This window comes from Macaca mulatta, chromosome 7 (assembly GCF_049350105.2).
Source record: "Macaca mulatta isolate MMU2019108-1 chromosome 7, T2T-MMU8v2.0, whole genome shotgun sequence".
NCBI lineage: Eukaryota > Metazoa > Chordata > Mammalia > Primates > Cercopithecidae > Macaca > Macaca mulatta.
Genome location: NC_133412.1, coordinates 132,460,288 through 132,487,447, shown reverse-complemented (window position 1 = coordinate 132,487,447; position 27,160 = coordinate 132,460,288). Strand labels below are relative to the sequence as shown.

The window sequence follows — 27,160 nt, the reverse complement described above, 5'->3', positions numbered from 1 at the left end:
CATAATCAAATACAAATAACTTTAGAAAGACTAAAGCCCAGATTGAGTCAAGCATAAGTTTTGTTTGCTCATTTATTTTTATTTATTAATTTTTTTTGGAGATGGTGTTTCGCCATCACCCAGGCTGGAGTGCAGTGGCATGATCCCAGCTCACTGCAACCTCTGCCTCTCGGGTTCAAGTGATTCTCCAGCCTCAACCTCCCAAGTAGCTGGGATTACAGGCACATACCACCATGCTTAGCTAATTTTTGTAGTTTTAGTAGAGTAGGGGTTTTACCATGTTGGCCAGGCTGGTCTCAAACTCCTAACCTCAGGTGATCCACCCACCTTGGCCTCCCAAAGTGCTGGGATTACAGGCGTGAGCCACCATACCTGGCAGTTTTTCTTGTTTTGTTTTTGTTTTTAAGAGATGGGGTCTTACATGTTGCCCAGGCTGGAATGCATATGTTATTGGTTTTTTTTTCCCCCCCCCAAATTTATGGAGTCTTACATATTACCCAGGCTGGAGTTTAGTGGCTATTCAAAGGTATGATCACAGCAAACTACAGCCTCAAACTCCTGGGCAATCTTTCCCCTTAAGCCTCACAAGTAGCTGGGACTATAGGCATGTGCCACTGCACCCGGCTAAGTCAAACATAACTGATGGATTCTAGCGAGCCTATATTTATCTTCAGCTGCTGAACATGTCTATTAATCATTTCTAAGTAAAAATTTTAATACTCCTTAGCTTTTGAAACCATTTATTCCTGTCTACCTCAGTTGAGCTTAACATGTATGATGACCTCCTATGACTTTTTATTAACTAAACAGTAGTAAAAACAAAATATTGTAGAGCACAGCACCCCAGACATAAAACTAACAGCAAACTCGGCAGGGGGAGGGAAACTTGTACTTTTAACTTTTCTTTGAAGTAGTTTAAAATCATTTACTAGTGCCATATGGTCAACATAGAAAGCAAATGGGAGCCAGTGCCTCTTAGCTGCTTTTCCCAATCATAAATAATGCTGCTATTGTTGGGATATTTTCAGGGTCTCAATGAGAAAACAGTAACTGAGTATGGAATCTTTAATGCAACCCAGTGTATGACTGAGAATACAATTTTATTCCAAATTCTTTGTTTTAGAACCCCTTTCAATGCCAATCTTTTTTTAAAAAGTTTTTTAAAAAAAGATATGGGGTATTGCAATGTTACATTGCCCAGGCTGGACTCAAACTCCTAGGCACAAGTGATCCTCCTGCCACAGCCTCCTGAGTAGCTGGGACTATGGGTACATGCAACATGCCCCAGTGTCAATCTTTTCAAATGGCCAAAATGCAACATACCAAGGAAGAAATTTATGAAGTTAGATAAAAATATATGTATACAGTAACAATAGTATATCCAGTCTTGTTTTAGTTCTTCCAGAGGTTATCTTCATAACTCAAGGCAGTATGTATTTCAATAGTCTTAGCATTACAACTACCCAAATAATATTCAATGTCAAATTGTTTGTTAAAATTATACTTCCTTCTGTAAGGATCTAATGCTATTACTCCTAAGCTACTAAGGATAGTGTTCCTAGCTTCAAAGTCAAATACATTTTTCCCCATGACCAATCAACTACTTAACATTTTCCAGATTTTAAGTTTTCTTCATATTTAGACCACGCTGTGTTTATGCAGTGCCCCCAAACAGTTTATAATTGGTTTTATTTTTATTGCTTTGTCTTTGTTACACTGTTAGGTTCTTCTGATACTTCAGTGATACTATCTACCTAAAATATTTTCAACATTTATTTTTAAATAAAACAAGTTTTGGCTTATATTTATATATATTTTATAATTACTGTATCTTTAAATTTGTAATAAAAGTGTCCTTTTTACCATTTCTGTCTTCACTGAGGAGTTTTCAATGTTTTACTTATTTGGAAATACTCTATTAGAAAAGAGTTCTTCGGGCAAAAACATAACATTCTTCAGACACCATATATAGTGCTCTAGCTTGCTCCATGGTTTTATATGCTAATTTATAAAAGTTCTGGTATGAACAAAATAGCAATAGACAGTCTACAACCGGATTTCTAAAACATTCAAGTTCACGTACTTTAGGCCATCCCGAGTGATCTTTTTATCAAGGAATTCTAGTGATCATGATGTCATGTATATTGAAATCTTAGAAATCTAAAGAAAACCAGGCCCAGATTAAAGTTCCACCCCCTATGCACACACACACACCCCAGTCAGTGTGCGAGGGGGAAATTTACCAGGTCTTTATGTTCTGCTAGACGATCTTCAACATCAGAGAAGCTTGACGCTGGCTACTGTGATGAACAAGCTGACAACAGCCAGTTCACACACAAAAATGTTTGAGCCCCTTGATGAAGTAGGTGCTATATTGCTCAGGTGGGATATCAGGACAGGGGGAATCTCTTCCTTTATGAAGCACAAACTCTAAAGTGGTGAGGCATACATAAAACATGGATGGGGGCTTCCACAGTGGAGGTCTGAATGGTGGTTGCTGACATCAGTTGACTGATTTCCACTGTGAGATATCAGAGGTTGGACCTCTGACAGCAGCCATTTGAACATATATTGTCATTTATTTAATAAGGTTAGAGAGGAGGTTTAATGTTGAGATTAGCTAACGCATGTGAACAGCCTACTTCTGTACTTTAATTGGTATGTGTGTACATTTACATAAACAATCATCCATATCTACAACCAAACAGGTAACCAGAGAAAAATAACATCCATTTACCGAAGTTTTGAAACACAAGACTCAAGTAAAAGCAAGAGTGTTGTGGCAACTGAGAGATGGGTAGAGTAAAAGAACCAATCGTGGGGGAGGGCGGGAAGGATGTTAATATACTTTATAAAGAATGAGGAGAGAAAATGAGAGACTCTGTACATATCTTGTATATGAATGTGAATGCATTTTGGAAGAGGAAACAACCTGAGATAGAGAGGAGTGAGGTGAAGCTGAGGAGCTAAAGGTCGTGGTTATCAACCAACAAAAATTTCTCTTCTAAGGGAACACAAAAAGTGAAATAGCAGAAATCATAAAAATAAATGTCTTACTAAAAAAAAAAAATAACTCTTGCAATGAGACTGTGAATTAAAATGTATCTCTTTTAGCAAGTTCTGCTGGAGATTTATACAGGTAGCATCCTGTCCTCCAAGGCTGTATCTCAGATGAGCATATTACATAATTAGGCACATGGCTTTAGTAACATCGAATTGCACATTTGATTCTACCCCTGGTTTTCATCATCTACTCTTTTCTGGCTCCCAGAGATAAGTACTTCAAGCCAATTTCAACCAAGAGAAAACTGTCAAAGTATTTGCTGGTCTCATACCATTCAAAGCCTTCAAGGTCTTGCAACATAGGCCAGTCAGACAAAAATGGTGTGTTCAGATTAATCACAGTCTTGGAAATGAAAACACACCTATGTCATACAAAACAATGGAATCTGGAAAGTAATTATCTACTACTTTATTTCCTGCACCATGAAGTTTGGATCTCACTCCTGCTATTTCCCGTACAGAATAATAACTGAAAGTATCACAATGAAGCCCAGTCCACTCAAACAACAGTCAGTGCACAAGGGGGAAACTTACCAGGTCTTTAGCTTCTGCTAGAAGATCTTCAACATCAGAGAAGCTGAAGCTAGCTACTGTGATGAACTGGCTGACAACAGACACAAACTTATCTCCAGGCTGTGGGGGCTGAGACTTCTGATATTCCAGCTCCTTAAACACAGGAAATGAATAATGTCAATGCAGGCTTCAAATACAGACATGAGACACACCTTGTCTCATATTTCACATGCCTTAAATTTAATAAATGAGAATGGCAAACACATCAAAACTTGTTCTAAAACTTTTTGTTATACTCTAGTGCCCCTGCCCCTCCTCCCACCATGCCAGAGCCATGCCCATGTGCACACGCATATTTGCAAATAGCAATTTACCAACAATCTAAGTACTTGATCTATTACTCTTTCAGACTTTAGAAAGCAAACAGATTTGCATTTGGATAAAATTAATAGAAGTTAAACAAATAGTGGGGGCAAACTGAACTCTAAGGGCTTGTGAGTGAAAACAAGAGACTCTGCTTGTCAATATTCCATGCTTAGAATTCTGGTGTCTTGACTTTTTTCTTCTTTCCCTCTCAGCCAAGTCTATTTACTTCTTAAACTGTGGGATATAGGTCAGTCGAATTTTGGCTGTAGCATTTGGCACCATAATCTTCTACCATTTTTCTCTTGTCCATACCATATTGGTTTTTGTGAACAGGCTTGTAGGGGAATTAGTCTCTTGTTAATTATCCATACTCCCCATTACCACAGCAATGAACACAGATGATCCAAATCTAATGTTATTAGTTAATTGCCAGATGCACATTCTTATTTAAAGTTCACAACATCCCTATAAGTGAGGGATCACTAGTCCCATTATACAGACACATACATTAAGGTTTGAAGGGATATATTACTTGCCCTGAAGTAGTGCTGACCAGTGACAGAGCCAATTTGAACTCAGGCCTGCCTGACTCCAGAGTCTTGGTAATAACTATGTTGTACACCAATTGACTTAAACTGGATGCTCCCTTATTTTCTTGCATTGGCAGAGATCTTCACAAGCAGGAGTGTAGTCGTCACAGTTTATGGGTTCTGACTCAGCTCTACCACTGATTTGGTTCTTAACCATGGCATGTTGCTCTGGGCCGCAGTTTATTGATTTTTTTTTTTTAAGGGGGCAATATCCACATCATCACTAGACTCAAATGAAATAACAGAAGTGAAAACTCATCAATTAGGGAGCTGGCGCTGATTGGAAGAAATTGCCATAATTCTAGCACTTTAGCCTGGAAAGTAAGTGTATCTGTGTTCAGTGTGGGGACAGGAAAGGCATTTGAAAGTGTTTCATTAATGTATAATTTCATAAATATTCATCTCTGATACCTTCAAACAATATAATTAATTTGTGTAAAGCACAATTAGAAGACATATCTATTTGGCCAGGCCAAGCTCTGCCCCCTGCTATTTTCTTACAATACCACACCCACCTCCAGGGGTAGGGGAGGCTTCTATATCCCCTTTCCTATAAAAAGTGTGATACAGTGTATATGACCCAAGGGGTAGAGTGATTTCAGCAAAACTATCCTTTAATAAAGCAGCAACACAAAATTTCCCCAGAAGCCCCCACCCCAGGCCTTGCTCTGACCTGGCTCTGAAGCAGGGGTCAGAGCCAGGCTTCAGGGTCATCATAATGACCATGGACCCTCTGGGGCTGGGAGAAAAAGTTCAATCAGTTTATTTTTTTTTAATACTGCCCCCGACTCCCTACATTTAAAAAAAAAAAAAAAAGGAAAAAAAACCTCACATGTTCCTTAATTTATTGAAAACAAAAAATTAGACATTGTGACTTTAATTTTTATTAGAGATATGTCTTTAATTAGTTCAACTACTTTCTATGGCAGTTTTATGATTAAAAAAAGAAAAGAAGGGAGAGTTCTCACAGCATTACCGATAAATGATCTGAGATACTTATGAGAGGCACCTGTCCAAGCTGCCTGCATGTCCATCTCCTTCACCCAGAGCAGGCCCGAGCTATGTCTGCTCCGAGCACGGTCACAGGGACGCTGCTCTGCCAGCCTGTTCTCATCCTTGCCCCCTCTCTCGCTGGCAGCTACATCTGCACAGTACCCACAGGGCACTGTGCCAAAAGGCACATTTCATCCTACCAGCTCTAGTCTGCCAGCCTGACCGGTTTTCCTTCCTCAAAGGCCTGGGCCCAGGTTGTCTTGTATGCCTGGGATAACCTCCCTCTATGCACCTAAGTTTACCCCACCCTCCGAAGCCACAGCTCAACTTCTTTTCCAAAAGAGAAGTTTCCTCTAATAGGGGCCAATTGTTCCACATGTCTCCAAAGTACCCTCAACCCGCTGCCTTCCTTAAGGCACCTCTGTAATCACTCTGCTATCTGGACACGGCCAGGCTGAGGGAAGTGGCTGCTCAGATTATTGCAACACCTGGAGGACAAGGATTCTGAGTCATCGTGACCCTCGGCTAGAGCATGTACTACAGTGTCTGCTTAGTAAATACTCCCCAAAGGACCAAGACAAAAACAACAGAGAAGTTCTATTGCTCTACCAAAAGTGAACACCATATATTAGCAGCACTTGGAAACTGAGAGGGTCCCTGAAGATCATCTAGCCCAACACACTCATCCTGATGAATCCTGCCTCACCGATAAATTGGTGGCACGCTAGGTCCAGTTTTCAGTTCCTCCTGCAGTGACTCACCCACGACCCCTGCTGCCTGCAATCAAGTTGCCAGGCTGAACATAACCTGCCTTTGCTTCTTGTGGTGGTGGTTCTTATTTTTTAATCAATAAATGTTTATTCCGGGTATACCACATGCCAAGACAACCAGCAACTCATCTCCTGGAAACCACCAGCACGAGAGATAGTGAAGAAACTGGGAATTAGAATAAAAAACAAATACTCACTGTCTCTACTGCTTTCAAGCCACTTCTCAAGGTACTTATTTCTTTGTCCAGCTCAGTCATGCTGTTGTAAATAGCAATGTTTTAGCAATCAACAAGTGACTTACACATATTAAATATAAGATGGGTTTAAATATTTCACGCTTGGAAGTCCATACTAGTTTAATTTAAATGCTTAAAATTCCCTTCCATGCTCAGATCTCAAAGAAAGACAACAGTATTTTAAACTCATGAAATGTAGGTATAAAATTATGTTTCTTGTTTTCTGTAGCCAGCAGGTATATTTTATAGGTCAAAAATAGCAGAATAGAAATATCTTCCATCTGTACAAGAATATTTTATGTTTCAAACTCAAAAAAATCTCACTTCAGCAAATTACTCCATGTAGAAATAAATCCCTTGCCATACTTGGCTCCCTTTGAAAATAAAACAAAAATAAGTTCATCTGCAATCATGTTCACATTGTAGTCTGTATAATCAGTGTTCTGCTTTTCACTAAGGCCCCAATAATATAAATATTACAAGGTAATGGCTTAAGTTGTAATCAACAATGATTTTTCTTAAAGTTGTATTAACTAGTTTTTATTTTCATCTTTTTTTTTTTTTTTTTTTAAATAGAGAAAGGTTCTTGGGCTTCTCCCATACATAACAGTTTGTATTTCATGGCTTTTAAACATCAGAGCTTGAAACTGAATTCTCCCAGATAATTTACAACATATAAAGAAACTCACCAGTACTTCAGTTAATTTCATGCCTTATATAGTATATTTCCACCAGATTCCATGAACAGAGGGAAAAAATGAGCCTGCTCATTATACTTTTCAAATTCACTGCAAAAAGATGCAGTTTATGTTTTAAAAAAAGAGCCAAAAGAGGGAGGGAAAAACAGCAAGGAAAATTGCCTGCTTCTCAGTCTCTGAAACGTGGTGTGAAGTTTGTGATAAAAATTTGGCAACTTTCCATTTTATTTTTAGCTTCATTTGCATAAAGACTGCTTCCCATTAAAGAGCCGCCTTGGTTTCTGGGAGTATGTGTGCACATGTGAAAATTATTAGCAACGCCCTGACACTTAGGTCTTCTATTTGCTTAGTCATGCATCTTTATTTAACTAAGGGTGCTCTTACCTGTGTTTAAAACACCTGCCCTTTAAAAGTATGAAAGTTAAAAATTTCATGCAGTATTCCAAAGAAGCTAGAACAAACATATATTCAAAACTTTGTAACACATTTGAGTGATTTGGATGAGATTCAAACTTTATTTCATACAATGTTCAGGGGAAAACAAATAGAAAGACTGACTTCATGCAGTGCTAACTACCTCAATGGCTAACACACAGTCCAAGTGATTTAAGAAACTAACATTCACTGTAAGTACTTACTTTACTTTCGCAGCTTGAGGAATATCCTGCAATTCTTCATTTAGATTGAGAACACTGGGGTACTTATTTTCCACAATAGTGATGAGATAGTGCAAAAGGGTAATGTTTCTACAATTGAAGAAGAGTATAAAACATTTAAATTATTTTCATTTAAAGTACATAAATATATGAAGAGTTAATATCTACATATGATTTATATGCTCAAATGGTAGAACCTACAATAATGCTATATTACCTGCATTAATGTTAAAATTTGGAGGTTCATGTAAGGCAGGGATTCTCAAGAGATGGGAATAATGGGAGAGCCTCCATGGGGATTACATAGATAGATGTCAAAAAGCAGCACACAGTTTCTAAAAAGAGGATAAGAATTACATTTTGGGCCCATAATGAGCATCTTTCAAAATCTGGGTAATGGGATGGGTGATCTAAGTGAATCTGAACCACTGCCAGTGGAGATAAGCTCAAGTTTACCTTCCCACTGGATTCACCCTAAAATGGGGTGTGCCCTGCAGGTTTACAACTAGTAGGCGGTGGAGTGGAGTGGGATGGGGTGGAGAGTGAGGGATGTTTATTCCACTGAAGAGGGCAGCTATTCTTGAGTCTAAAGTACAGAGCAGCAACTCACTGATGACAATTATTGATTTTTTTTTTTTTTTGAGACGGAGTCTCTGTTGCCCAGGCTGGAGTGCAGTGGTGCAATCTGGGCTCACTGCAACCTCCGCCTCCTGGGTTCAAGTGATTCTCCTGCCTCAGCCTCCCGAGTAGCTGGGATTACAGGTGCCAGCCACCACATCTGGCTAATTTTCGTTATTTTCAGTAGAGACAGGGTTTCACCATGTTGGTCAGGCTGGTCTCCAACTCCTGACCTCAGGTGATACACCCGCCTCTGCCTCCCAAAGTGCTGGGATTACAGGTGTTAGCCACCGTGTCTGACCTATTGATACTTTTTTTTTTTTTTTTTTGAGACGGAGTCTGGCTCTGTCACCCAGGCTGGAGTGCAGTGGCCGGATCTCAGCTCACTGCAAGCTCCGCCTCCCGGGTTCACACCATTCTCCTGCCTCAGCCTCCCGAGTAGCTGGGACTACAGGCGCCCGCCACCTCGCCTGGCTAGTTTTTTTGTATTTTTTTTTTTTTAGTAGAGACGGGGTTTCACCGTGATAGCCAGGATGGTCTCGATCTCCTGACCTCGTGATCTGCCCGTCTCGGCCTCCCAAAGTGCTGGGATTACAGGCTTGAGCCACCACACCTGGCCCTATTGATACTTTTTAATAAGGTTTCACCCAAAGGGTGGTCAGAAAGTTAGAAAGCCCCCTTTCTCGGGGCTGAACCTGGAAGTGGGCCATAACTGTCACCATGTGATATCCTCACAGCCCTGAATCCACTTCCTAATTTAGCAACACTTCAACTCCTAACTGCATCACTCTTAGTAGTTAAAACAGTTGGTTGTGCCAGCTCCCTCTCTGGTGGTGACAGGGCTGAACTCTGATTGACCTGGATTGAAAAGACAAGCACGTAGGAAACAGTATCTATTAGGCAACACTGTTCCTCTGATCCCATTGTCACTGACTGCTACACATTCCTATCACCTGGACTCCAGATGCCTGGGCTAACCCCAGAGATTCATTTAATTGGAATGAGGTGGAGGCAGGCATGGGCATTCTTTAAAACTCCCTGTTGATTTTATCAAGCAGCCAGGATCAAGAACTACTTGTCTGTTGAGGTTAGAATTAGGAGGGTAAAAATACATTCCTTTAAAAAACATTTCCATAATTTAGGCAGTTTGCTAATTCACAGTGCTAAACCCCAGTACTCCCACTCACCTTTAACCAAAGGAATCAGAGTTTTCAAACAATTTTCTTTTCTATAACAATGAAAACCATTTCTGGTTACCCTTGCCTTTCATAGAGACAATGCAATCTTATAAATCCTCATTTTTCTCACTCTCAGTCTCTCAATAATTAGAAAACAATTGCCCACCAAAGCAAAACAGTGGCCAAGGATTTTGGCCACTTATTTTCATATGTTCATGTGCATCCTTCCATTTCATTTTTTTTTTTTTTTTTTTTTTTTTTTTTCTGAGATGGAGTCTCGCTTTGTTGCCAAGGCTGGAGTGCAGTGGTGGCGATCTTGGCTCACTGCAACCTCAGCCTTCTGGGTTCAAGCGATTCTCCTGCTTCAGCCTCCTGAGTAGCTGGGACTACAAGCGCGTGCCACAACGCCCGGATAACTTTTTGTATTTTTAGTAGAGACGAGGTTTCACCGTGTTAGCCAGGAGGGTCTCCATCTCCTGACCTCATGATCCTCCAGCTTGGCCTCCCAAAGTTCCGGGATTACAGGTGTGAGCCAGTGCGCCCAGCCTTCATTCCAATTTTGCTCTTCACGGAACCTACCTGTCTGCCCATGTGATTCTTACCTAAGGGGCACATGGAGCGAGCAAAATGCCAGCCACCATCACAAGAAAGAGTGAGGCTATTTTTTTCATTTTTTAAAAGAAATGCTTTGCTATTGAGAGACATTTCAATTAATTTCCTTAACCATACACACCTTTCTTGCTATAGAAAGGTTTAAAATGACGTCCGATCTTCCATATTTGTTTGCAATCCAAATAATACCTCTTTCACTAAATGCAAATTCTTAAGGAAGGAACAACAACAGCCACACATTTGATTCTTCCCTGGTCATTACCAGTAACTGAGCATTCAATGCTGAGTGAATGTACCCTTCCTGCTGACTGTCCCACCACCTACACTATCTGATTAGATTCAATGGAACAACGTTCATGGGTGACTGCTTACAGGCAAAGCACTTTGCTAGGCATGCAGGTGTATAAGGCATGGGCGCTGCATTTGGGGACCAAATACTAAAGGCAGAAAAAAAGAGGAAAAGGAAAGATCAGAAATAGTTGTAGATTGTTCTTTTGAAAAGGCTTGTACATTATATAAATTCTGTAGTAACCTCAGTAAATAAGCAGATAATCATGTAAGTGCCAGGTTATTGGTAAGTACTGAGGGTGGGTGATTGCTTTTGTGTGTGTACAGTTGAAGAGAATGCCCTTCCTTAAAAAGGTAGCTGGCTCTTTAGACACAAATAAGATCTGCTATTCCCTACTACAATCTCCAGATAAGATCCTTCTGTTGCTAATAGAGCTGTGAATGGACCAACAACACAGGTGTCAAATACCTGTAAGGCCGAATACCTTGCTTGTTGTAACCACAGGCAAGCTGAATGAGTCACCTGACCCTGAGTCAGTTTCTTACCTGACAACAGGTGACAACAGTATTTGGCTTATGTACTTCACAGGCTAGTGGGACAATCAAATGTGAAAGTGCTCTGAAAAGGATCAAGTGTTTACATTAAAAATAAGGTGGCAGGGCTATAACAACAGCTGCTCTTCATTAATCTAGCTCTACATGATGCAAAACCAACAAATTAACACATTGCTTATTTCTTCTAGGATGGATTTAGGGTTGCCAGAGTACTATGCTTCATGAACCCTATAGAAAATATAGGGTAAAAGCCCCTATTAGTTAGAAATAATTAGGGTGAACAGCCCATATTTCTAAAAAGAATTTGGGTATGGAGAAGCTTACCTTAGAAACAATTGTGCAAGTTCCTTTGAAGTCAGTGAGAACCTCAGAGAAACAAAGCTCTCAGGGAAACTCGAGTTAATATGCCTAATGACCCTACCCTGTTAATGACACAAGAACGTTTTCACATCTTTAATGAGAATCTGTTCACCTAAAATGCAGCATTGAACACTTTCTAGGAAGCATTTTAATGAGACCTGCAATGAGCAACTGAGTATTAATAGCCAAAATGCATTTATACATAAGTTTTTAATATAGTTGCCAGCTCCACTGTATAAGGAAAAACATAACCTAAAAACCCCAAAAGCTTCATATCCTAGCACCAACTATCAGTTTTTTCTTTTCTGTGGAACACAGTTTTCTATAGAGGGGTCATTGGGGAGATGTCGAGTGCTGGTAACATTCTGTCCTTGAGCTGGGCGCTGGTTACACAGGTGTGTTTAATTTGTGAAAAATCATCAAGCCCAACATTTGTGATGACTGACCTCTTCTTAATATATTATACTATAATAAAAAGTTTACAAAAAACTAATTTTTAAAAAAGGGAGGACAAAACAAAAACAACAGCAAAACTTAGAACAGATGATGTCCCTGTGGACCAAAAATGGATGAAGGATAATTGGTCCAACAGCAATATGGGAGATGCCTGCAGTCATGAGAGAGGTTAGAGAAGAGTTAATGTCAGAGAAGGGAAGAAAGCAGTGAGAAAGAGAAGTTCCAACTGAAGACTGCAATGTCATGAAGGCTGAGGAGGACCAGAGGGGCACAAATCTGAGCCTGGACCTACACACCTGGCTCCCCCAAGTGTTGGAAGATCCCATACTTACTTGTCGATGCTGGATTTTGTGTCAGCAATTTTGTTTAGGCTAGATATCTTGAAACCATATGCATTCCCTCTTTGACCTTTATTCATATAATTTCCAAATGCCAAAACCACCTCCAGCAACTGCTTGAGGGCACTGCTCCTAAATACCTCTTCTGAGCCAGAACGAATTGCTTCAAAACAAAACACATAAAAACACAATGATTACCAAGTGTTTCGTTGTTTGAAATCAAGACGTTTCAGTGATACCCATTCTAAATTCACATACCTAATAACAGATATTGAAGATGTAAGACTGAGTTGTTGGGTTACCCAGAGTACTTTCAAAACGCTTAAACCAGAAGCAAACAACAAGGACAGGGATAGCCAACTCAAGTTGTTACCAACACCCATAGACAGCTGCAAAATCCTATCCTTTCTCAGGCCTTTCTTGGCTGACTCATCAGTCATAAGCACTGAGGAATATCTAGAATAGCAATCCCATCTCCAGTATTTCTTCACAAACACTTACTTGTCTGGTGTGAGTCAGGGTAACAGGAGTATTGATCAATTCCACTGACAGAAAACTGGTCAAATGTGTTACATGTTATAGCTTACAGGTGTCATAACAGGGATCAGAGCTTAGGTTGATGCATGATTCCAGCCTGCATTCTGTGGCTGTGCTCTTCAGTGGCCTTGCCCACATTTCAAACATTTAAAAATTTAAAAAATCAAACCACACAACATCCTCAAATCTTTCCTTTGACAAATCTACTCAGGCTCTGTTGTAAGGAAGCTAATTACAGGTTTAATGCAATAGCAGTGAGATTAATTCCTCACATCCTTGTAGTCAAAAGCCCAACCCTGTAGAGGAGACCAGGAGGCGTGCTGTGAGCTCCCAATATTAGGGCAGTGCATCAAGCATTGACCTTAAGTAATCATCCCTCAGAATTTTAAAAGATTTTGAGCCAAAAAATAAAAATAAAAAATCACCAAGGGCATCTTGTTTACTATACGCACTTGGATTGCACTTTTAAATGTGTTGTAATGACGAACATAATTTCCAATCTAGGCAGCTTGACTTTACCTTCCACTTTAGGTTTCACTTCTGCCACACGCTCTGCAAACTTCTTTTTGAAGTACAGCGATTGCAACCTTTGCTGATAGTGATTAATTCTGTAAGAGCAAACATGTACTAATTGATATTCATTTAATATATCTAGGTTCACTTAGTGACATATAGAGGTGGAGGTACCTAGAAGCACCTCCCCCAACACCCACCCACACGCATACATTAGTTGCTCTCATGGACAGGAACACAGGACATGAAGCCAGCTTTGCCTGGAGAGCCCATTTTGGTCTGACCTACAGGGGCTATTTGGCCAACTGCAGCAGAGTCCTTAGCTCCAATCAAGGCAACTGCTAAAAGAAAGTGGGAGCCTGCTGCTGCTGTTGACTAAAGCCCCTCTCTCCTCCCTCAGAGTCCCAGGAACTCTCTTGAGCATAGAAGAGATAAAAGGGAATGAAAACGTAAAGAACATCCTACTGCAAATAAAGGACAGTTCCCTACACTTCTCCGAAATTCCAAATTTCTTAACTTTCCATTTTACTTTCCAAAGTAAAAACTGGTCTCCAGTATCCTCTTCCCACATTGTCCTCTCCTCACTCCCATCTGCAAACCTCCCTCTGTCTTCACAGTGAGGACCCTCTCTGCTCCCCTAAAGGAGAAAGCTGTGCCCTGAGGTTCACTGAGAGTTTCAGGACCACTGGTCCTTCTCTAATGCGGAATCAATTTTCTAGGCCTGAGATAGCAGATCGACTTAGCTCATATGCCAAACCTAATTATGAAGCTGTGGCTGCCTCAGGGCTTTCTGGAGAAGGGTTCAGAGAGCTTGCCAAGGCTCCGTGGGAAGAGTGCCATGATCGATTAGTGATGTCTGCATGTGTCATGATTTGACATCTAGACCCTGGTTGTTCAGTTACGTGGGCTTCAGACTGACATTGTCAGAATCTGTCCATATATATATTTTTTTTTCATTTTTTTTTTCTATTTTACAACCACTTTGCCATCCTAAGCTACTTGGAAGTATGAGACAATATCCCAAGAAATCAAACTGGTGAGGAGAATGATACTGACTGGAATCAAGAAAAGTTATTAATTGATAAGGCCAAAGGGGCCCAGAAATAGAGATAATTGTGAAAAAACCCTCACCCTGGCTCACCCATAGGCAAGAACTGACATAAACAGAACAATGAAATTCCACATCACTCAGACTTGAGAAGATTTTTAGAATGAAAAAGCTTTCAAGTTAAGCCAGGTTAATTAGCCCAAACAATTCAACATGAATTGAAAATTCATGAAGCTTAGAAAGGGAAGGGACATCTTCACATTCTAAGCATTCTAAGCATTTTCAAACTCACCGGCTCATCTCAAAAAGAAATCTATCAGCCTTGGCCATCCGATCCAGTTCGTGTTTATGTTCCTCCAACAGGTCAATGTCACTTTTTTCAGGAACAAATTTCAAGAGCTGAAAAGTACACATGAATATTAAAACCGGGTTTATCACTTAAATCCATGTAGTAATTTTTCACCCTTTCAGTTAATTTGTCCAAAGATAAAATGTTAACTCTTGTTGAATTTATAAGCTCTGCTCACAGGTTAAGATACAATAGAAATGATGAAATCTTTTCATTTTTACTTGAAAGTAGTTAAATGGGTATAAGATTCATCCCTGGCACTTTTCTGTTCTCTACTGCCTCTCAAATCAGAATTGTGGGAGTTCTCTACTGGAACCTCTTTTTCCCAGACCACTAGAAGGACCTCAGAGAGTCAATGCTCTCATCAGAAGATGACACAACTGAGGTCCAGAGAGAGTAAGCCACTCACCCAAGATTACAAAGCAAGTTTGTGTAGTGATTAGAAATAGAACCTAGGTCTCTTGACTCCCAGCTCTACACCTTTTTCTGTTATATCACGCTGGAATGAATAATTCCATTTGTAGTTTCCATTCCATTTTCTTATTTTTCTGGTTTATCTAATTCAATCTTTTTTTTCCCCTTCCATGTAGAGCTGGGTGAGAGGAACACAGTGGGATTTGATGTTTTTAATTTCGTAGTTTATTTTGAAGGAAGAAATGAACATGGGATGTGGAAGAAATAGTAACAATATTTAAAACTGAAACAGTGCTTCTGTATGTGTCTTATTTCCTTTCAAGGTACACACGTTTTGGATGTGTATGCAAGACCTGTGGACTCATGCTGTTTTGGAGATCAAATGCCCTTAGTTTTTTTTTTTTTTTTTTTTTAAACATGACCTTCTTGACTTTGAGGCTCTCCCCAGAATTTGATGCTGGAATTAGATGATCCATTTAGTAGGTTTTCAAATATTTGCTGGATTTAACTGAGGGACCTCAGAAAAGTCAGTTAGTCTGGGTGTCATCAGCAGAGAGGGAGAATTGGAATTACAGGCAAGTGTTCTGTGAGGCTAGAATACATTCCAGGCAGAGTGTATACTGTGTGCTAGGGCCTGGAATGGGCAGCACAGCACTTATGCAGGTAGAAGGGCAGTGGTAATGTCAGTGGGAGAGGGCAGGGTAGGCAAGGGCAGGGAGTAGCAAGGCCTTATAAGTAGTTCTGTCTTTACTTTGAAGGCACTGGGACATACCTTGAAAATCTCATGTAGGAGAGTGAGTTTACATTTTTTAAAAAAATCGCCGTGCTTGAGGGATGGAAAAAGAATTAGAAGAGATTAAAAATGAGAGGGGGTCATGATTAGATAGTGGTACAGTAAGTAATCTAAGTAATCTGGGTGAGAGATGATAGTGGCCTGGATAGGGTGGAGCTAGTGGACAGATTATAGAGCTATTTATGAGACTTGAATGGAATTGTCCTGACTTGATGGATTGTAGTATATGAGGGAGGAAGAGTCAAAGATGACGCCTGGGCTTCTGGCTTAGGCAATAACGTAACAGGGAACCCAGGAAGAGAAGGCTGGAGGTAGGGTGGGCCAGAACGGGGAGGAGAAGGTGAGTTTAATGTTCAAAATGATTGCATGGAACCAAGTAATGATTTCTATTAGGCAGTTGGACGAATGGGTCTGAAGCCCTAGGATGATGCGTTTGGAAGCTGAAGCATGGCATTGGTTTTAACAGGTAGGTTACTGAAGGTGCGGGTGTCAGTGAGATTAGGAGAGGTGCCATCAAGAGAAAAAAAGCAGGGCTGGAGAGAACCAGTATTCAAGGGGCCAGGACAAGAAAAGGAAACACCTTTAAAAGGAGGCCACGGAGATGCAGCCAGAGAGGCCAGCATGGCTCACAGGGCCATGGGAAGGCAGCATTTCAGCATGCAGCAAGTGGCCATGGGTGCCAACACCCCCAAGAAACTAAGAAAAATGAGGACCCTGCAGTATCCCCTGTGTCCGGCAACAGGGAAGTTGCAAGTGCCCCTGAGAAGAGCTCTAGGGAGGGGACGACAGTGCAGCAGAGTGGGTGGAAAGAGAGTGTGGATGGCTTTCAAGACTCTGGCAGTGTCAGAGAGAAGACAGTAGCTAGATGGGGATGGGGAGTCTTGAGAGGGGCATGTGTATAAGGTGTGTGTGTGTGTGTGTGTGTGTGTAATGGGTGTGTGCATGGGGGTGTGTGTGCACAGTGTGTGTGTAGGGGTGTGTAGGTGTGTGTGTGTAGGGTGTGTATGTGTGGTATATGTGTGTAGAGACTGTATGTAGGGGTGTGTTTATGTGCTAAAGGCTGACACTTGAATGAGCTTAGAGAGGGTGGGGCTGCAGACCTAGAGGAGGGGGCAGTCAATCCAGCTGGGGTCCTGACTAGAAGGAAGGAATGGGGCCAGAGCAAAGGGAAGGGATATCCCCTCCTTCCTAATGGGATGGAAGTGGGGGAAGATGGAAGTAGATGCCAGGGAGTTCATAGGTCTGGGGGCCTGACAGCTTCTAGGCATTTCTGCTCCTGAGTTCAAACGGTGACATATCTTGTTCTTTCTCAGTGCAGGGAAGGAAGGGAGGAAGGCAAGAAGAAGGGAAGAAAAAGAGAGAGGAAAGCATCACTCCAGCCTCCCTCAGCTTGGATTTTTACCCACTGGGCAAGGAAACTGAGTTCTAGCCTCAGGGATCCTTTCACTAATTTGCATAGTCCCCTCTCTCCCTGCAAACTTGTTGTGCTGAGCCCACTTGTCCCCTGTCAGAATAACACAGTCACTACATCTCCTTTGTCACCTAAAAGCACACAGGAGCCACACTAAAACTCAGTCCCCTCTCAAAGGAGAGTTGTGTAAAGGACTGTATGTGGGTAGTTTTAAGAGAGGATGGGTAGTCAGGCAAATATCTGGGAATAAGGATAAAGATATGTGTTCCAAGAAAGAAGAGAGTATAGCTCTCATCTGAGATCAGAGCTCAGCAGCTGCAAGCAGCAAGAGAGGAGGGGATGAAAGCATCCACCAGGCACATCCTAAATAGGAGTAAGGAAATGCTGGCATCAACACTTGTCTGGGAAGAGTGTTGTATAGAGGAAACGGAAGTAAAGAACAAACAGTAAAATGGGGAGGAAAAGAAAGAGCGTGGGAGATGACCAGAGAGCAAGACACACACAGAATTATCAGGAGAGGCCAGGTCAAAAAATATCCTACTTGGCCAGATTCTGCTTCAGTAGACTGGTTTTCTTTCTTGCATTTATTTGAAGTACATTCTATTTGCACTGCAGGCCCTTTTGGCAAGATTTTGAAATCCTTTCCCTCAAGGAGGAATTTTGCTGGATGCAATTCCACAGTAAACAGATCTTGTGGAATTTTAAAACATACGACCTTGTTAATAGGAGCTGAAGCCAGGAGGACTAAAGTGGCTTTACACATAGTCCTTCACTCTGGGTTAGCACATTGGGTGCAGCAACTTGAAGGCAGGGTTACCTGGGAGGGGCAGAGGGAGCTAGGCTCCACTGTCCCAGAGCAAAGACTCTGTGTGACTGGTCAACAGCGAGGGAGGGAAGGGTGTATGGAGGAGCTAGAAAATGCTCTCAAAATAAATTTTGGGTTCAGGGGATACTTTTAAACCATTCATACACAGAGCACCCCAAGAGACTTGAGAACATAATCATTAACTATTTGATAATTAAATAAAACCTTTGAAGGACAGTATGAAGAGTTTTTCCACAGGAAATGTGAGGGTTTTCCCCCAGGACTATTCCAGCTGCAGAGGTTGCAAGGAGCGGGCAGGTCCATTAGGGAGTGACTCTGCAAACATCATTCCTCCCTGCATGGTGTCTGAGACCTTCGAGACATCAGTGAGAACCATGGAAAACACACATGCAGATAGACAGGTGCTCTACCCAGAGCAACTTCGCCACTCAGGATTACTGTTAACAACACAAAATACCCTTATTCTCTGCTCTTGGAGCAAGGCACGCCTACAGATGCAACTGGAGTTCGGTCTAGAATCCTAGTTGCTTGTGCCCACAGTTGACCTTAGGTAGACCTGGCTCTAACAAATGTGGACTTCTTGACCAAAACCATTCAAAATGTGAGCCCATCCCCAAAACAATGAGACAGAAGGATGGAACAGTCTTACAGCATTCTGAGACTATCATCACAGAGCACAGAAAAGTTAAGGCCCAGACCAGGGGGCAGGGGGCAGAGACAGGTGAAAATCCCTAGAATATGTGCGAGATCAACAACATTGTTATTTGCGGACAAGTAGACAAAGAAGCCAAACAGCCCATGACCCAGTTGGAGTGGCTACAAAGAAATGCTATAAAAATACTGGCTGCTTGGTCATGGATAACAAAAATTATATCAAGATACTATGGGCAAAGATATATACTGACTGGGTGTAAATCCCATTCTTGCTACCCCTGGCATTTAAATTTACTGCTATTTATGACACAAGAGGGTGCTGTACAATGTACAGAGGTGAAAACTTAGCCCCAAGACATTTACAACTGCCTTGTGACACACATGTGTGTTTAGATACAGATGACAGTGTGAGGGGTTTAAAGTTCATTTTCATGGTGGTGGGTCTGGTGACCAAGACACAAATTAGATTTAGAATTTAGTAATGAATCAGCTTTTGTAGTATGGTTTGCAATCTCACAGTGCTAGTGAGATTCTCAGTATTCCTGTGAAACACAGATTTTCTTCTAGAGCTAGATTTATATGATTTACTGAGGTATAATGACGTAATTGCAGCTTGAGGGATGCTGTGGGTCCCAGGCATTTGACAAACTTGATCTTCCTTCTCACCCATCAGTTTGGGAGGCAATGAGAGAATAAGGTCATTAAGTTTCCTAACACAGTCACATGGGAAGTTGGTTCAGCCACCTCATTCATAGATGAGGAAATGATCCACTAGCAACAACCGGATGTTCTCAACATCCCTCTCCCTGTTGATGGTCGCTTTTCACTTCTGCTCTGAGCTACATCTGGTAGCTCACCTGTTCCAACATGTCCTTGGGCAGATCTTCCTGTTCGTCCATTGTTAGAATTGCCCGTTTGATTTCATCATTGGATAATTTCAACCTGGAGAAAGAATATTGTTATTAACCATATTGGTTTGAGTATTAAAATTTAACATAATTCATTTTGCTACGCCAGCTGCTGATTTTTCAGTACTTTTTTCTCAAAATCTCTCAGTGAAAGCTTATTTCCTGACAATATTGCACCTAAAAATAGGATTTTAAAACTGCTTTAACATTCTTTCAGGGCTTTGTAATGCTCTGCTGACACAGAGGACAAAGCTGCTATGTTCTATGATTTAGTTTCCTTAAGCAAAGGATTGGAAGATTAGAACTAGGGAAAATACCCATACACAATTGTTTTCTTTTACATTTAGGATCCATGAATTGCAAGTGGGAGGACAGAACTAAGTTTCTGACCTGTTTATAAGTCAGGAGTGTTTCAAGTTTGCTATCAGGTAAAAAAATGGGTTTTGAGAAGGTTAGAAACTACATGTTATTGTTAAAAAGTTGAGCAACAGATAATATGCAAAATAAAATGTATAAGTACTTCATAGTTAAGGCATTTTTTTAATAGACGGAGAAACTGGGGCCCAGAATGGCCAAGTGATTTGTCGAAGGTCAAACATAAAAAACGACAGTAACCACAAACTCACAACTCTTGACTGCTAATCTCAAACTCTTTATACAAATATCCCTTATCTAGTTAATGTTTCATAGGGAAGGATTTAAGCAAAAATACAAATCTGTTTCCTCATTTTCTGTCTACCATCAGCTTAAATGATTTACTAATTTAATCAGGAATCTGTGTCTTGATTGTCAGAACAACAAAGTATTGACTGTAAAATATAAAACATAATGTTAAAATGTATTTTTATTAGATATAACAATAGTCTTACCCAGGGCAAAAAATCTTGATCACATTATTAGCTGCAACAAGAGAATCACTCCTTTGTTTAATTTGTAAGCATTAGACCCAGACTTTTCCTTTTTTTTTTTTTTTGATAGAAATGGGGTCTCACTATGTTGCCCAGGTTGGTCTTGAATTCCTGGCCTCAAACAATCCTCCTACGTTGGCCTCCCAAAGCACTGGGATTACAGGCGTGAGCGACCATGCATGGTCTAGGCTTATTTTTAAAATCTTACTTCCTTACAACCTATAACTAATGTGGCATATTAACATGACTTGATTTGTTCTTTGAGTCTATGCTCTTAAAAAAGCATCATCATATTTAGGACTGGAGATAAAGACATAAACACACAAATATAGAGCAAGATGTACACATGTCACATGCAACTTTTGAAGGTAGGGGCTTTGGTGTGAGACATGCTGGGTCCCAGTCCTGTCTCCGATACTTCCTGGTCAGTGTGACTAGAGCAAAAAATTTTTATTAAGCCTCAGTTTCCTCATCTGTAAAACAAGGATAGTAATAACTACATAACTGCATCCCCCCTGCCTCCCCTCAGAAAGGGTTTGTGTTTGTATGTGTGCACATGAGGATTAAGCAAATGAATGCACATAAAGTGCTTAGCAAAGTTCCTGGCCATAGAAAGAATGCAATCAACTATATGCACGTTCTACAAGGCAGAATTTTTTACACTATAAAAACAAAGCAGCAGTACCTTTGTATCCTTAATGTTCATATGCAGCTAAGAATCCATTAAACAGTGCTTAGTATAATGGTAATTATGATCACTTTCCAAAGCACTGTCATACCCATTATTTCACCAGTGTTTCCTCTCTGTGTATGACACCCATGAGGCCTGAGAGTGTTAAGAAGGAAATAGAAGATGAGGTCCTTATTTTAACAGTGATTATAGTCATTGGGAGAACCAGATGATAAGCTGAAATCCTCAAGACACATGCAGATCAAGATGAGGGCTGAATAAGTGAAAGCATGCACTCAAAGGCAGCGAAGGAGAAGAGAAGCCCCAGGTGAAGCTGGATGAGGCACCCCACCAAGGATGCCTCTGGCTTGTCTTTTTCTCTAGATTTGGGACCTGATTATGTTAAAACCATCCACCTTGCTATTTAAACTGAATGTTATTTCATGTGCCATTAAGTAGGGAAGAGAAGGAAAAAATTTGGGAATCCTACTGTACTAATACCATTCTCTTCTATTTCATGTTCTCAAACCCAAATAAAGCATCTAGGCAAAATGCAAAACTGCTTAAGGTGACAAATAAGGCCCATTCTATCACGTCATCTGAGCTGTGGTGTCGTTATAACCCCTACGCCGTTACAGGAGCCCTTGCCCTGGTAGACTTCTTCAGATGGTTTTTGTCATTGTTGGGACAACCATTTTCTCATGAACATGTTCCCCAGAATATCGTGTTAGGAAATTCCCCCTGCTTAAATGGAACAATTTAGCTAAATTGGCATGGGTAAAGTACACAACAGGGAAAAACCGACTTGCAGCATCAGGGCCTCAACTGGGTAGCCCTAGACTCCAGGACACTAGAAGCCCTTGAGTCAATTTAAGTCCAAACACCATTGTGCGGCCATGCAAGGCCAAGGAATAGTAACAATAGGGAGGGCTGAAACTGCCACTAATGAAAACCAACTGGCTGTGAAAACATCTATAATCACGAGGAGAGCTCTGCTTATAGGAAAAAAAGTAAATTAGTTCTGTGTCCTTTTCACACGGAGTTGAAGAAACCATTTTATGGTGTAGTTCTGCTGAGTCCTTCTGTTTTGCATTTAAAAGAAAAGGAGTTGAAAATCAGAGTGAGAACAATACTTGAAGTATCAGATTTGCATTTCATTAGCTCCCCATATGGAGCACAGAACTTCTTGCTTTTGAAATTGTATATATTTATGCTCCTCAACCCCCAGAGGCTGTCTGGACTAAACACTAGCTCTAATTCAAAACAATTTTAGTTTCTCTTAATGTGGCCCACAAAGAGACTGGAAACTTTAATGGCTAGTACTTAAGAAAATCTACCTGTCAACGTAACCCCATGCATGCGGCCTGTTGGATCAAAGAAACCCTACCTTAAGGGAAAGGGAAGAAAAGTACCCCGCCCTCAGGGATGGTTCTATAGGTTGCAGAGTTCTTAGTATCATCTGTCATCCACAGAATCAGTCTCTAATCTCTGTAATTAATTGCTTTTAAAGCTTGGCAGTGTTCTGAAGTGCTGAAGGGTGGCAACTTTTGAGACATGTACTCTAACTTTCTTTACAAGGCAGGAAACAAACCAGCCATCTTAAAACAGTATTCAACTCTAGGTTGCTCTACTCAAGTATTTCAAAAATTTGCCAAGAGAATTGGAACATCCAGGCGTAATTAAAATAAGTTAAGGATGGATGGCTAGATCAGCCTTAGCTCTGCTTCAGTGGATTTAGGCCAAATCCCCCTACTTTAGAGTAGCTTTTTGTGGTTTACTACACCCAGGCTGCCGTGCTAAGTGAGCATCTGGAAAAAAAGAACGGCAGAACACTTCATAAAATTGTGTTTTAGGTGGGTTCATTTTGCAATATAAACCTGCTTCCAAGTTGCTGTCTCCCACCCCCCGCCAGCCCCCAGCCTTTGGCGGAGAGAGGTCTGTTTTACTGAATAAAACAGAGTAAATTTTAAATTGCTACATGTCACCCATACACACATAGACAGTAGAAAAGTTGCTTATTCCCTGAGGACCTGAGGAACAAATTCTCTAAGATGTGCCCATTCTACTCTCTTCCCATGAAAGTACGGTCCCTCGTGCCTGTAGCTCCCCATTCAAATGCACACCTTTTAGGCCATCTCTTTCTGAAAGCTTCGAATGATTTGGTCACTCATGCTGCAAATATCCTACTCACTCAGGCATGGGGAGTGCCGGCACCTCCTCCCTGCCTTGGCCTCTTTCCAACTGCCTGCTTGGCTCCAGACAAAGCTGTGGCAGGTGCCCCTGACCAAAAGGTCCACTGACATTTGTAAAATATGAGGAAGACCTTTAAGGTATAATCTTAAATACTGTGAACACAAGCGCTCACTAAAATATAGCCCATGGAATATGCCACAGGCTTTCACTGTGGTGAACTTTGCTGTAATGATGGCATTGCCAGGAAATAAATCCCTAGACAGCAAGATAAGAAATAGGGACGTTCACCAGCTTTTGGGAATGAAATAATCAGGAAAGAAAGATAGTAAGTGTGGCAAGGTGGGAAATGCTGACATAATCTTTGAAACATTCCTATTCATTGTCCCTAAGCACAAAATCAGCCTTCAAGGGCTTCTTCATCTCCCTCGAGGTTGTCTGTCAGTCATCAGGTCTCACCTGGATAACAGAGACCCTTATCTGATGGCTGCCCTGGTCCAGCTATTAACCCCTTCTAACCTGTCCTGCGAAACCGAAAGACCAAACTAAAAAACCTTATTAAACACATAGTGTCCTCCTCCTGAACAAACGGCACCAGTTCTGATCCCATGGATACATAAACAGGACACTGGGCAGCTCCTACGCAGGCACCCTTCCCAGCGCTGCACACATGCTGGAGGAATTCTCACAAGCCGCTGCAGGGCTGCTACCTTCATGACCTTCATTTTATAGATGAGGAGGTTATGATGTGATCCTGGGCTGACTTACGCTCTTAGAAATGCACAATGCCTGAATCTCGGGCTCTCCTGCCTGGTTTCATTCAACCCAATTGATAATTCTCTGCCAGGATTGCAGGGCTTTCTTTACTAGCTGTGCTTATGTCCCTCCCACATCCTTGCTGCTCCACGCCTCCTTGACACTGCCTTCCTGGCCCCACCTCTCGTTATATAACGGCCCTTGCCTTTGAGGCCCACTCTCTACAATAAGCCCTGCTAGTGCCCCTCCTACATGGCTGAGCTCCGTGTCCTTCAGTCAGACCAGTGTAAGCCCTGAACTGCACACAAATCTCACAGGTGTCATTTTCCTTCTCCAATTAGCCATGTGCTTTCAAAGGCAGCAACGTTATCTTAACTTTTGGTACGTCCTGTGGCACTCAGCACAGTGCTGGGCAAAAAAATGCTCCAAAGTGGTGACTAAGAGAATAAGTATTAAACACGTTTTCATATTTCTTTCTCCTTTTATGTCCCCAGCTCCTTTTCTGCATAGTAATAAATTGCCAACAAAAAGGGAAGAATGAAAAGTAAACTGCTAATTGGTTAAAAAACTAAATAAAATACAAATTATAATTAAATCTGCTTAATTTTTTCACTTTTACCACAACATTTAACTTGTCGTTCTGTGCTTTCCTGATGAGAGAGTAAAACAACTGACCACTAAACACAAAAGGATGGGGCTCTGAACCATCCATGGGAGAGAGGGCTTCAGATCCTGATCAATACAGCCCAATGGCCAACAGGTCAAATCGGACTCAAAATTACTTTGTCACACACACTTTTTAATTGTGCTCGCTGTAATAACACTTATATACCAAACTGGATTTTAATTGATAATCTGACAGATATGAGGTCAGTTCTTAAAACTGTCTTAAAAGAGTTTAAATACATTCAAGTTCTAAGTCATCTCAAAAGTGTCAGCGCCTAAGGCAACAAGGGAATTTATATACCACAAATATGAACGAATTCCCTCAATAACAGAATGGAAAATCTGCCAGAAAGAGATGTAACCTTATCTATAGCTCGTGTAATTACCCTGGTTGGTACTTAGTACTACTGAATAATCTGTCAATAAGGAACAAGGTCACTGTTTTTACTCTACAGGCATTTCAACACTACAGAAATTCTGGGCCAGGCACAGTGGCTCACGCCTGTAATCCCAGCACTTTGGGAGGCCGAGGCAGACGGATCATGAGGTCAGGAGATCGAGACCATCCTGGCTAACATGGTGAAACCCGGTCTCTACTAAAAAAATACAAAAAATTAGCCGGGCATGGTGGTGGGCGCCTGTAGTCCCAGTTACTCGGGAGGCTGAGGCAGGAGAATGGCGTGAACCCGGGAGGCAGAGCTTGCAGTGAGCTGAGACCATGCCACTGCACTCCAGCCTGGGTGACAGAGCGAGACTCTGTCTCGAAAAGAAAAGAAAAGAAAAGAAAAAGAGGAGAGGGGAGGGGAGGGGAGGGGAGGGGAGGGGAGGGGAGGGGAGGGGAGGGGAAGGGAAGGGAAGGGAAGGGAAGAGAAGAGAAGAGAAGAGAAGAGAAGAGAAGAGAAGAGAAGAGAAGAGAAGAAAAATTCTGTGACAGCTCCCTTTGCCAAGCGTTTTAAAGCATTCATCCGGATGGCACAAGCATAAAATACAGAGAGAAATTCTAGGATGTAAAACAACTCCACAACTTTCCCAGTTAATTTAATTTTGCTACTAGGAATACTATTTATAAAAAGGTAACAAAACAAATTGTTTACACTATACAGCAGTCTTCCCTTATTGGAGAAGAATATGTCCCACGACCTCCCAGTGGATGCCTGAAACTGTAGATAGTATTGATCTTTACGTAGACTATGTTTTTTTTCTATACTTACATACCTATGGTAAAGTTTAATTTATAAATCAGGCACAGTGAGAGATCAACAATAACTAAAAATAAAATAGAACAACTACAACAATATATTGTAATAAAAAGTTATGTGAATGCAGTTTATCTCCAAATATCTTATTGTACTGGACCGTGAGTAACTGAAACTGCAGAAAGTGAAACTGTGGATAAGGCGGGGACTACTGTAGAAGAAAAATAAGCAGACCTTCAAGTTGTTTTCAGTGGTGTCTTCCTGAGGCAGATAGATATTTTATCTAACCTGAGCATAGTTCATGGAATAAAAGTCAGAATAAATACAGGGTATGGCCATTTACACAGCTTTCAGCCAGAGGCAGAAATAAAATGCTAACAGGATGGTTCAGATTACGTTACTAGTTGCATTAAAATTCAAAGCTCTCACTAAGGTTAAATTTCTCTTCACTGAAAGAAACATTTGCTCCCTGAAGTAATACATATCTGGCTAAGAATCAACTTCCATGAAAACCAAGCAGCAGCTCTTTGTGTTAAAAGAAATTCATTCTAAGAACATCTAAATAATAAGGACTACTACGTTTCCTCTCTTCATTCTCCCTGAAAAAGAAGTCGCCTTATGCCAGCCTCAGTGCATACACAACATTCCTTCCAGAATGTAACTCATCTTTAAAGCCTCAACATTCAGGATTTTTACATCTTCACTCACTCCATAAGCATTCGGTGTCTTTGCCTAATGTGAAAGTTCCTTTTAGAGAAAAGAAGAAACTAGATACAGAAAAGCTATTTGAAATGCCCAGAACAACCTGACAACATTGCCCGAAGCTGCAATCAGATTCCAGGCTCCCAAATTTCCTTTCTTCTTTTCAAGTTCCAAGGCTGTGATGGTTCACTAATTATGAGAAAGATTTCTGAACAGGGCTGAACTGGATAAATTAGCATTTCATGGAGGTTTGAGATTTACATATCCTTTTAGCTATAAAAATGCTCAAAAAGAGCATGAAATCATATAACCTTGAAATGTAAAACGGT

The 27,160-nt window shown here is 41.0% G+C and overlaps 1 protein-coding gene across 4 annotated transcripts in view; it reads right to left on the bottom strand.

Annotated features, from left to right (window-relative positions):
* DAAM1 (dishevelled associated activator of morphogenesis 1) overlaps positions 1–27,160 on the bottom strand; it is a 180,540-nt gene that overhangs the window by 3,992 nt on the left and 149,388 nt on the right. For all 4 annotated transcript variants that reach the window (XM_015143761.3, XM_077937888.1, XM_015143762.3 and 1 more), the window contains 7 exon segments: positions 19,693–19,777; positions 14,681–14,787; positions 13,347–13,435; positions 12,285–12,453; positions 7,868–7,975; positions 6,493–6,553; positions 3,598–3,729 (listed from right to left, as the gene is read on the bottom strand). In XM_015143761.3, coding sequence (XP_014999247.1) covers positions 3,598–3,729; positions 6,493–6,553; positions 7,868–7,975; positions 12,285–12,453; positions 13,347–13,435; positions 14,681–14,787; positions 19,693–19,777 — 751 coding nt within the window.